We start from the raw sequence: 11,645 nt of genomic DNA on the forward strand, positions 1-11,645 counted from the left end.
TCCACTCAAACATTTATTAAAATGGAACATGGGGGTTCTTTTAGATCTAAAAAATCTTATGTGATAGAATATATACTAAATTTTGTAGCACTATACCTGTCGGCCATCCCCTAGGGCCCTTGGGGGTGGCTTCATGGCTCAGCTGGAGTGGCCGCCCCCTCCTATGGCAAAAATGGGGTGGCCTGCAACCCAATATATTTTTTATTATTTTGTTTTATATATATTTTTAAAAATTTAAATAATATTTTATTATTTTATTATTAGTGGAACACGTGACTTGTTGTGAATCCTTGGATGACATTGAAGGCCAGGATTTGTAAAATTTTTGGCTGGCAATTTTTTCCCGTTGCTGGGCATCCCGATCCGGATAACATAAGTTGTGTTTGGCAAAGGACTTGAAAAATGAAGTAGACTGAAATTGTAACAGATTTGATTGATATGAAAAAAAAAATAATAAAAAAAAAATTGTTTTATAGTAATTTTTTTATTTGAATAGTAATAAAAAGTTATTAATGTGATATAATGTAAAAGTAAGAATATTAAAATTAATTTTGAGAGAAATAGTTGAGTTTTTTTTTAGTCCTTTGCCAAAGACACTATAGTACATTAGTACCTAGAGTAACGTTAAGATCCAACAATTTGATAAATTCGAAAAAAAAAATAAAATAAAATAAAGAATGGAGACTGCATGAGAGCAATCAACGCTGCCAGTCTGTTATGGGTCGAGAAAAGGTCTCTTCCCTTCCAGGGAAAAGTAGCCACGTGGACGGAAAAAAGGGCGGTGGATCCCAACAGAAGAAAGAGAAGCTAAACAAAAATCATTCGGAAAACGGAAAGCAAATGCGAAATCGGCGAAAAGACAGCACCAAAAACGAATAGAAAGATGGGAAAGACGCAAATGGCAATGCCAGCCAAAACGCCATGGGATTGTCCCCTAGAAACACACCCCGCGCGCCCGCCTATCTCCTCCATTGCGTCATTGCCTTGGCCACCTTTTCCGTCACCGCCCTCCTCCTCTACAAGGTCTCTCTCCCCCTCTCTACATATTTCGTTGCGGCATTTCATCAAACAAGTGCTCTACTCTTTATCTTTTTCTACGTTTTGCTGATTCTGAATCTCTTTGTGGCTTTTGATCGAACAGGTGGACGACTTCGCTTCCCAAACCAAGACCCTCGCGGGCCACAACCTAGACCCCACGCCTTGGCACCTCTTCCCACCCAGGAGTTTCGGCGAGCAAACCCACCTGAAAACGTACAAAATCATACACTGCTCTTACCTCGCTTGTCACTCAGCCACCAACCCCAACACCACCCCCGAACGACACCGTTTTCACCCCTCTCAACCGAGCGAGACATGCCCGGATTTCTTCCGGTGGATCCACCACGACCTCGAGCCCTGGGCTACGACCGGGATTTCGCTGACCCATATGGCTGAAGCCCAGAAATTCGCGGCTCTCCGTGTCGTAATCGTTGCGGGGAAGCTCTACGTGGACTTGCTTTACGCGTGCGTGCAGAGCCGAGCGATGTTCACGATATGGGGGTTGTTGCAGCTTCTCAAGAGGTATCCTGGGATGGTACCTGATGTGGATTTGATGTTTGATTGCATGGATAAGCCTATTGTCAACCGGACCGAGTATAGCTCCATGCCGTTGCCGCTGTTTCGGTATTGCACCACCAAGGATCACTACGACATCCCGTTTCCTGATTGGTCTTTCTGGGGTTGGTAAGTATTAGAGAGAGAAAAAAAAAATGAAGGAAAAGAAAAGAAAATCGTGAGTGTTTTTTGTTTTTATTAATTTTGTTGATTTCTTAAAATCCTAATTATTATTTTTATTTAAATGGTTCAGATTCGACCTACTCAGCACTGAAGTTAGTGAGATATAACGAATTAAAGAAAAATTAAGAATTGTTTATGTATTTGTTTTCTGGCCTCTAAGACAAATATTAACAAACAATTCAAAAACCAAAAACAATTTTTAGTTTTATGACACATATACGCTTTTTTTAAACCAAAAACAAAAAATACCACCACAACATATTAGCAAACATACCCGAGATGCTAAAATGAAAGTCTAAATAATTATTATGCTGAAACATTTATGCCCACTAGCTTAATTTCCTGTGTCCCTTTTGGGAATCATAGCTTATGCATTTGGAAATGACATTACTTTCGTGTCTGGGCATGATTTGGTTTGTTGTGAATGTGTTAGATGAAATTGATTCTTGTGCAGGCCAGAGACAAATGTAAGGCCCTGGGATGAGGAGTTTCGAGACATTAAAAGAGGCTCTCAAAGTCTAAGTTGGTCGAAGAAGCTGCCCCGTGCATACTGGAAAGGAAATCCCAATGTTGGTTCTCTTGTTCGTACAGCGTTAGTGCAATGTAATCACTCTAGGATTTGGCGAGCAAAAATTATGCGTCAGGTGGAGTTGTAGTTACCATGTGGACTGTTTTCTCGAGTTAAACATATTGAAGTAATGGACTAAATGCCTGAAAGATTTAGTTTTGATGTTGTGTTGTTGCTTTACATTGCAGGATTGGGAAGAAGAAGCAAGAATTGGTTATGAGCAATCCAAATTGTCAAGGCAGTGTGATTACCGGTGAGTACTTCTCTTAGTAACGTCACGTTTGGATAGGGGACCCTCATGCTTTAATGGACTGTCTGAAAAACTGCATAGACTGATAGACTGATCCAGGTGGTTTCAGAACATAATTCGACAGTGACTGGACTAAATTATTAGACAGTTTTGTATGTGGTTTTTATTTTGGGAAATCAATTAAGACCTCTTTGTGCTTTTGATCATTTTCATCCTTAAGATTGCATGTAACCTTTTGTGGTCAGAACTGTATAACAAATGTACTCATTGAAGAAATTCATCATTTGAGTTTTAAGACTTAAACTAGGATTGTCCTTGTGGGGCTCAGCAAGTCTTGCGTGCAGTGTCGAGCTGTAGAGTTTTAATATCTTTTAGGATAATGTACTCTATTGACCTACTTTCCTCTGATAGGGTATGCACTCAACTTGCAGCTGATTATTTATGTCCCCTCATTTTCCTCCCTCTTCTTCTGCAGGTATAAAATCTATGCAGAAGGCTATGCTTGGTCTGTGAGCTTGAAGTATATTCTATCTTGTGGTTCTCTTTCTCTAATAATATCCCCTCAGTATGAAGATTTCTTCAGTCGTGGTCTCATTCCCAAGAAAAACTATTGGCCGGTCTCTCCTACCAATTTGTGTCATTCTTTAAAGTACGCTGTTGACTGGGGTAATGAACACCCATCTGAGGTATGTTTTGACTTAAATTTCTATTATGTCTCTTCTAGTTATTTCAATGCTTTGATAAAAACTGGTATGGCCATATCTAGCGTAGGAGTTTTTGTTAATGTGTCCGATCTTTTTTGAATCCTGTTTCATGCTTTCCGGTATTAACAGCAATACTAGTAGTAATCGATAGTAGCAGTAGTTAGTGGTAGCATTACAAGAGCTGGTGCTTGTTGTAGCTTAACAAGGTGGTTTTCTTCAAGCTTCATAGGGTACCACACTCACCAAACTATCATGAAAACGACAACAGGAACAATGAAAAAAATGGTGACTACAGCACAATGACCACAGGAGCAACAGTACCACTAACTCTAGTAGTACAAAACTGTTGGCTATGTTACCAGTCATGCCAAGAAAAAAGATATTTGTAAAAATCTCATGAAAAACACAATGGAGCTTTGATTTACAGCATTATGAATACTATCCAACATCATATTACAATCCTAAGTGTCCGCCTTTGCAAGTCGGTTTTCAATGGTGAGTTGTACATGAGGTTTATCACTCCACATCATATGCTGGTAATGAAGTTTTCTGTTGACCATGGTGACCATCTTTAGCAATGTCAGCTTTTTTTATTCCAAGCTTGGATGTGTGCATTGCAACTCACTTTCCTACAAGATTTGGTACTGCAGTATATTCTTAACAACTAGAGTAATGGTTTTTGCTGTTGGTGAAATCTGAACTAAAGATAGAGAAAATAAACCTTTACAAGATGGCATTGAATGTAAAATAGAACCATCCTATTTTCAGCAGCTTAGGTGGTGCTGTCTGAACGCCTATTCCCTATTATTATTTTTCATCAGTTTTATGGCTGAATTGGCTTACCTAGTGTTGTTTGTTCATAATATTTGTGCTTATGGATTAAGACTCATTCGTTGATGACATAATTTCTAATGGTTTACTAATTTATGTAAAATATGGCTGATCAGGCTAAGGCAATAGGAAAAGAAGGTCAGACTTTAATGGAAACCCTAAGCATGGATAGGGTCTATGATTACATGTTTCATCTCATCACAGAGTACTCGAAGCTGCAGAACTTCAAGCCAGTCCCTCCATCTTCTGCCCTAGAAGTGTGTCCAAAATCCCTGCTTTGCTTAGCTGATGACAAGCAGAGGCAATTCCTGGAAAAATCAACTGCCTTCCCTTCAGAAGCACCACCATGCTCCCTCCAGTCTGCCGATAGTAATCTCATCAAGGGCTTAATACAACAGAAAAACAAAAGCATCATGGATGTGGAAGATATGGAGAAGTTGAAAGTGCAGAGACGTTCACATTAGGGTGCCTCTCATTGCGGTTATAAAGTAAAATTAAATTTCGCAGTATTATAGTTTCTTATAACTTGCCTTTTACTAGTTTTTTTATTTTTTGAGGACCTTAAATTTTTCTTAATATTCATTTTTTCTTTCTTTTGAACTCTTCATAAAAATTGAACTCCCCAACACGTAGTAGTTTTGATTTTAAGGCTGCAATGTGTCTTGTGCATGTGGGATTTCTTATTTGCCTTCCGGAACATAAGTGAAGATGATAAGAGTGATTAGTAATAGTAAAATGTAATTAGGAAGTCTGCGATCATTGCCACACAGTCATTTAGCACCATTCAGCACGTGCAATCCTCACCCCGAACCTTCGAACAAGCTCATTATTCTAGTTTATCAAATAAGAAATTAGTATTGATGATGTTAAAATCTGCCTGCTGAATTTAGGATTGGGAATACCTCTAATACTTAATTTTTGACCCTGACATGTAACATTTTAATAAGTGATATTTTTAAAGCGTTTTAATACTTAAAAATGACCTAAATTTTATAATTTAAGAATTTACAATTTTAAGATCTTGATCCGTAATATTTAAAATTAATAATCTTTGTAATAACCAAGGTATGCACGCACTATTAATTTAGCAAGTTTAACAGGATTGAGATCCTCTAAAATTTTCTTTAAATTTGATATAAATCTCAACCATTCATCTCATCTAACCGTCTAAAATAAGTTATGTTTCAGCATTTAATGAGTAAGTTACCTTCATGCAAATGTATTTTTAGTAGCTTCCTCATTAAATACTGAAATATGGCTTATTTTAAACGGTTAGATAAGATGAACGACTGAGATTTAAGAATTTAAGAATCTTAAATTTAAAGAAAATTTTAGGAGATTTCAATCCAACCGTTTAACCCACCATATTAGGGAGTATAGAAGGAAAAGATAAAATAAAATAAAAGGGTGAGAAAGTGATGGAAGTGGCAATAGACTCATATGTGCATGAAGGCCTCATATTACTGGGTATCCAACCATCCAAGTGGAAACTGGAAAATCAACACACGGGATTGCTTTCAATGGGCACTCCAAAAGTGTGTGGGGGTTGAAAGCACTTCTTTTGTCTTTTAATTTGGCAAACATTTGTGTGGAAGGCAGTGGAAATCGGAAACGGGCGGCTTTCCGCCCTCCCCGTATATTATTTTAATATGCAATTTTTCACCCTTTTCCAACATATCAAACCCAATTTTACTTGTGGTGCTCTAAAATGGGTTTTCTTTTTTTCACCTAACAACTTATTTAACTCTTTCTATCTAAGACTTTTAATCTCTTCATAAATTTATTTATTTATTACATGTTCCGTGGAAGAAAATGAGAGAAGACATTCAGACTAATAACCGAACCGATTGAGCTACCTCTTAAAGACTACAAACTCTTCTATTACAGTATATGAGTACCAATGTGACGGTCCATAATTAGTTATCGGTTCTAATTTTGTAAACTTATAATAAATCATTAGCTATGTAAATATAATAATGTTAAATCAGTAAAATATGAAACATTTATTTTTTCTTATTAAAGCATTAATCAATAATATTTTATACCAAATAAAAGTTATTAATTACTTGGAAAACATTATCTAAAGGGGTGCAAAGCAAATCTTTTATTGTAAAGCCAAAACATTTTGCTCACTTGGTGACAAAAATAACTGCAAAAATCAGTATCTGCGAGACACGTCTTTCAATTGCATACCATAAAAGCTATCAAGATTAAATACACGAAGCCCAAAATTCAAGGCCACCGAAAGAAAGCAATCCCTACCCGCTCGACTCTCTTCTTTATATTCCACTCCCAGCCGTTCATTTCTCACAATCATAAACACAAACACAAAGCCTTCCTCTCTTTCTCTCAAAGAATGGCTGACACCGGAGTAGTTACTGTGTATGGAAACGGCGCGATATATGAGACGACAGCGAAGAAATCGCCGTTCTCTGTGAAGGTGGGCCTGGCCCAGATGCTTCGCGGCGGAGTTATCATGGACGTGGTGAACGCCGAACAGGCCAGGGTGGCTGAGGAGGCAGGCGCTTGCGCCGTGATGGCGCTGGAGCGTGTGCCCGCAGATATACGGGCACAGGGTGGCGTGGCCCGCATGAGTGACCCTCAGCTCATCAAGGAGATCAAGCAGGCCGTGACTATTCCAGTCATGGCTAAGGCTCGCATCGGCCACTTCGTGGAGGCGCAGATCCTCGAGGCCATTGGGGTCGATTATGTGGATGAGTCGGAGGTGCTCACCGTCGCCGACGAGGATAACCACATCAACAAGCACAACTTCCGGGTCCCATTTGTCTGTGGCTGCCGGAACCTCGGCGAGGCTCTCCGGCGCATCCGCGAGGGCGCGGCGATGATACGCACCAAGGGTGAGGCCGGCACCGGAAACGTCGTCGAGGCTGTCAGGCACGTGCGCTCCGTGATGGGGGACATCAGGGTGCTGAGGAACATGGACGACGACGAGGTGTTCGCGTTCGCGAAGAAAATATCCGCGCCCTACGATCTGGTCATGCAGACCAAGCAGCTCGGGAGGCTCCCCGTCGTGCACTTCGCCGCCGGCGGGGTTGCAACTCCCGCAGACGCGGCGCTGATGATGCAACTCGGCTGCGACGGCGTGTTCGTCGGCTCCGGCGTGTTCAAGAGCGGCGACCCGGCAAGGCGTGCCCGGGCGATCGTTCAGGCCGTGACTCATTATAGCGACCCTGACATGCTTGCGGAGGTGAGTTGTGGGTTGGGTGAGGCTATGGTGGGGATTAATCTCAATGATGATAAGGTTGAGAGGTACGCGAATCGGTCTGAGTAGAAGAAAATCATGGGTTCTCTTGGAAGATTATAAACAATATGCCTAGAAAAATGAAATAGTTTTTCTTTGTAATGGATGTATTTCTGGGTTGAAGACGATTTAGGGGCTCATGGGGTCGTCGCTTTTTACTTGTTCTGTAATTCTGGAAATGGTTTGTGTTATTTTCAAGTATAATTGTTGGTAGCTTAATTGAAAGAACTACATATTTTTTTGGTCTATGAGAATGGATGGTTCTGATATAAGCTTATTCTAATTCTGGAAATGATTGCCTTCCTGTTGTGTTTTGAATAACTCTTATGGCAGTTGGCGACATTGTTATGTAGGCAATGATGCAATGGTACCCTCAAATTGGCTTTTAATACTTTGAGGAAAACTCGTGGTACCCCAAATTGACCGTCATCATGTTGCCTACTAAACAATTAAATTTGATTGTCACGACAGTGTCACTTAAATTCTTAAGTCTTAAAAACTGTAGTACCGGAACAATTTTGAATTTCCCTCGACCGTTTAGAAGCTAGTTTTAACATACATGAAATGTGTATTGGTTGAGTTGGGCGATCGTGCTTATGGGTTTTGCATGTTAGCTAATTTGATTGACTTGAAGCTTCTCTCTTGTGGTACCTTTCTTATTGAGTTAGACTAGATGTGAACCTGAAGCTTGAATTTTGCGTTTGTATTGATATAGTTCAAATTTCTTATAAGTTTTTATGTGCCCAACTTTGCTTTATTATATACAATGCTTTTTTAAATGATGTGTTTGTTCCTGATGAATCCATGGGTAATTTTAAAAAATGCAATTAAGCATGCTTCTTTTCTTTTTTCTTTTTTCTTTTTTTAAGTTTTTCAAATTGTAATTTTTTAAAAATGCAATCTCAAACAATCTACTTTCCCCGATTTGGTTTTTTGTTATAAAGTTGCAATGTCAAATTGGTCAAAGTACACCAATTGTTCGACCAAATGAGTCAATGATCCAATTTCATGTCTTGGGCCACCAGTAGCAGCGGTTAGTATATGGGTCCAGCCCGTGTTACGAACCAGTGATAAGAAACCAGGTTTGAGTATGTGCTTCTCGTTTTCTTCATACTCCCTTTCAGGCTTTTTTAATTATTTATTATTTATTTTTGGGTAAGAGTACAAAAGAACAGAGATCAAAAAGAAATCAACAAGGGGTCTTTTTCACCACCTAGCCAAATTGATAAACGAAGATGGAGTAGATGAGAATGCTTTCATAAGGAGGCAGTCTATTTTGCCAGAGAGTAGGTGCAGAAAAATGAGATTTAAATAAGCCCTCACGTCATTTATACATCAACTGGTACATGCCTTATAGGATGTATATGGAAAAATTAATGCTATACCTCACACAGTAATCACACTACACTTTTTTAATTAAAAAAAAAAAAAAAAAAAAGGAAAAAAGGAGAGATCTTCACCGGTGAGTTTCCCCTCCTCCTTCATGTCTTTTTCTTCACAGCGCCAACCGGGAAGAACTTGAATTTGCAAGATCTAGAATGGTCGTCTCTCTTATTTCAACTAGAGAAAATAACATGCATTCTTATTGGGTCAGTTTGTCAAAAACATTTATCATAAAGGGAAAAAGTGCTAATGTTCCCTTGGGCAGAGAACGAATACCAGTCAGTCGATTACTCTCATTTCCCCAACTAGGTGCCCACCAGGCCACCAGTGAGAGTCCATCTCAATTATGCTACATCCAGCTTCCTTCATCACCTTTTCTTCCTCTGTTCCAACTGAATTACATTTCACTCCTTTCATTATCTTTTCTTCCTTCATTTCCTGCATTCTTCTTTCTTCTGGCAACCTTCCAGCAATGGCATAAGTGCTAGAGAGAAGGATTGAATCGGTGGGGTGTTCATTGTATATTTTGACTAATACTCTCTTCACACATTCCCCCAATTTAACATTCCCATAGACTCTACAAGCTGCAAGCAGTGAACGCCATGCAGTAGCATCACCCCTAATGGGCAAGCTCTTGATTAACTTATGTGCTTCCTCTAGCAATCCAGCACGACCTAAAAGATCAATCATACATCCGTAATGTTCAACCTTTGGTGATAGGCCATATTCACATACCATCCCCTCAAAACATCTCATGCCCTCTGTCACCAACCCTCCATGGCTACAAGCACTTAAAATTGCCAAGAAAGTGACTTCATTAGGTCTACAGCCCACCTGTGTCATCCTGTGGAATAGCGTAATGGCATCTCTCGCCTGCCCATGAACGCCATAACCAGAAATCATGGCTGTCCAAGATTTCACATCTTTGCTCTCCATCCTATCAAAGATGTCTATAGCCTTCTCTAAGAACCCACATTTAGCATACATATCAACCAAAGCCGTTCCAAGAACCTCATCCAACACCATTTCCTCCTCTTCCACATAGTCATTAATGCGTCGGCCTATATTTATGGCTCCAGAGGCAGCACAAGCTGAAAGCAATCCTGCCAATGTAGACGAGTTCGACTTCGCTCCATGAAGTTTCATATCATGTAATAGAGCTACCGCATTTTCTACCATGCCACTTCTTGCATACTTATCTATTATACAATTCCATGTAACAACATCCTTTTCAGCAGCTTCATTGAAAATCCTACGCCCTAATTCAATATTCCCAGTTTTTGCATACATATCAATCAAAGCAGTAACCAAATTTAAATCAGAACAAAAGCCAACTTTAATGCAATGCCCATGAAGAGACTCTCCTCCATGTAAATTTCCAAAATCACCAATAGCAGATAAAACACTCAAAATTGTGGTGACACTGGCTCTCAAAGCACTCCTACACATCTGCCAGAACAAATCCAATACCATAGTAGGCTGAGACATATGAAGATAGCCACTCATCATAGTGTTCCATGAAACCAAATCATATTGAGGAAATTCACCAAACAACTTATGGGCATCCCCAATTCTCGCACAAGCACAATACAAATACAGAAGGGTATTCTTTACATCGATAAACAGCCCATGCCCAGACCTCACAACCACCCCATGAATCCCTTGCCCAGTTCCAATGGCCAATACACGAGCACATGCTTTAAGAGTAGCAATAAAAGAAAACTGGTCTAGCGTAATTCCTTGAGCCCTCAAATGACTGAAAACACCAAAAGTTTGCTTTGGGTCATCACCAATGGAATAGCCTCTGAGCATGGTATTGAACATGTACAAATTGGGATTCTGTATATAACTGAAAAGAGAGGCTGCGTATTCCATGTCATTGATGGAACACGCGAGAAGCTTGCTAAGAGTGAAGGGGACACGGTCAAGGCCAGTCTTGACCATAAAGCCATGGACTTGAGAGGTTTCTGAGGTTTTCTTGCAAGATTTCAAAAGAGAAATGAGATTCTGGTCCTCTGAGAACGTAGAGTAGTGTTTTGGGTTAACAAGTCTGGGCCAAAGCTTGAATTTTTGCCTCAAGCATGAGGCATAGCCTAAGGTCATGAGTTATTGTTTATTGTTTACGATAATTAACGTAACCCTAACGGATTCGAGTGTTCCATTTCTAGTCATCCTGATTTATTGTTTTTGCATGATGGCGTGAAATTTAATAACTAGAAGCTTTTAACTTAGGACCCGTTTATTTTTACGTGTATATATATATATAATTTTTAATTTTTGAGTATTTAGTATGATGTAAAAGATTTAACAAAAGAAAATAACATTTACGAGGCGCAAATAGTTTACGCTTCTTATTTGTGCAAACAATTTTACCACGCTCTCTTTCTAGGCAAGCAATTGTAAGAGCGCCTTTTATGGGGCCTACCTGTCTAAGCACGTATCAATTTGCTTGAACACTTTTTTTTTTTTGTTGCTTGAACACCTGCTTTGGTATATAGGTTCCACAAAGACCTTTTCACAATTACATACTCAAATTGCAAGTTATATAGGTAGGTAATTGCACTGAATTTCAATCACACATATGTATACCTTCTATTTTAGTATGCAATAAGGTATACCGGGTAGCCATGCCTCACCCACCCCAAAAAAATAAAGGAAAAAAAATTATAAGTAAAAATAAAAAATAAAGTTTTAATTTTAGTCATTTGGTTCCCCAACAAAATTTTGGCCCTATTTTAAAAATTTTTGTCCTATCCAATAAAAATTTTTGACCCTATTCTTAATTTTTTTGGGCCATACCCATTAATTTTTTTTTTTTTTTTGCCCTTACGGTAGTTTTTAGTTCATAAAAAACAACCAAAATATTTTTTT

General features: G+C 39.1%; 3 protein-coding genes across 3 annotated transcripts; 2 read left to right on the forward strand and 1 right to left on the reverse strand.

Moving 5' to 3' along the window:
- The first annotated feature begins 685 nt into the window (after positions 1-685).
- LOC132163790 (O-glucosyltransferase rumi-like protein (DUF821)) lies at positions 686-4,798 on the forward strand. The gene is made up of 6 exons (XM_059574161.2): positions 686-1,023; positions 1,142-1,722; positions 2,231-2,420; positions 2,533-2,597; positions 3,070-3,280; positions 4,246-4,798. Exons 1-6 carry the CDS (start codon positions 922-924, stop codon positions 4,591-4,593), a joined length of 1,497 nt encoding a protein of 498 aa, XP_059430144.1. The 5' UTR covers positions 686-921; the 3' UTR covers positions 4,594-4,798.
- Positions 4,799-6,360: 1,562 nt separating this feature from the next.
- On the forward strand, positions 6,361-7,639 carry LOC132163898 (putative pyridoxal 5'-phosphate synthase subunit PDX1). The gene has a single exon (XM_059574275.2). It carries the CDS (start codon positions 6,486-6,488, stop codon positions 7,419-7,421), a length of 936 nt encoding a protein of 311 aa, XP_059430258.1. The 5' UTR covers positions 6,361-6,485; the 3' UTR covers positions 7,422-7,639.
- Positions 7,640-8,970: 1,331 nt separating this feature from the next.
- LOC132164254 (Pentatricopeptide repeat (PPR) superfamily protein) lies at positions 8,971-10,892 on the reverse strand. Its single transcript, XM_059574724.2, has one exon. The coding sequence runs from the start codon at positions 10,875-10,877 to the stop codon at positions 9,054-9,056; it is 1,824 nt and encodes a 607-aa protein (XP_059430707.2). The 5' UTR covers positions 10,878-10,892; the 3' UTR covers positions 8,971-9,053.
- Positions 10,893-11,645: the final 753 nt, after the last annotated feature.

The sequence above is a fragment of the Corylus avellana genome, chromosome 8 (assembly GCF_965113065.1).
Source record: "Corylus avellana chromosome 8, dhCorAvel1.hap1.2, whole genome shotgun sequence".
NCBI classification, from domain to species: domain Eukaryota; kingdom Viridiplantae; phylum Streptophyta; class Magnoliopsida; order Fagales; family Betulaceae; genus Corylus; species Corylus avellana.

Bases quoted from the DNA above. Each gene is read 5' to 3' on its own strand.
- LOC132163898 (XM_059574275.2), top strand. From the start codon at position 6,486: ATGGCTGACACCGGAGTAGTTACTGTGTATGGAAACGGCGCGATATAT.
- LOC132164254 (XM_059574724.2), bottom strand. From the start codon at position 10,877: ATGACCTTAGGCTATGCCTCATGCTTGAGGCAAAAATTCAAGCTTTGG.
- LOC132163790 (XM_059574161.2), top strand. From the start codon at position 922: ATGGGATTGTCCCCTAGAAACACACCCCGCGCGCCCGCCTATCTCCTC. The intron at 2,598-3,069 runs GTGAGTACTTCT...CTTCTTCTGCAG, and splicing joins TCAAGGCAGTGTGATTACCG to GTATAAAATCTATGCAGAAG. The intron at 3,281-4,245 runs GTATGTTTTGAC...ATGGCTGATCAG, and splicing joins GTAATGAACACCCATCTGAG to GCTAAGGCAATAGGAAAAGA.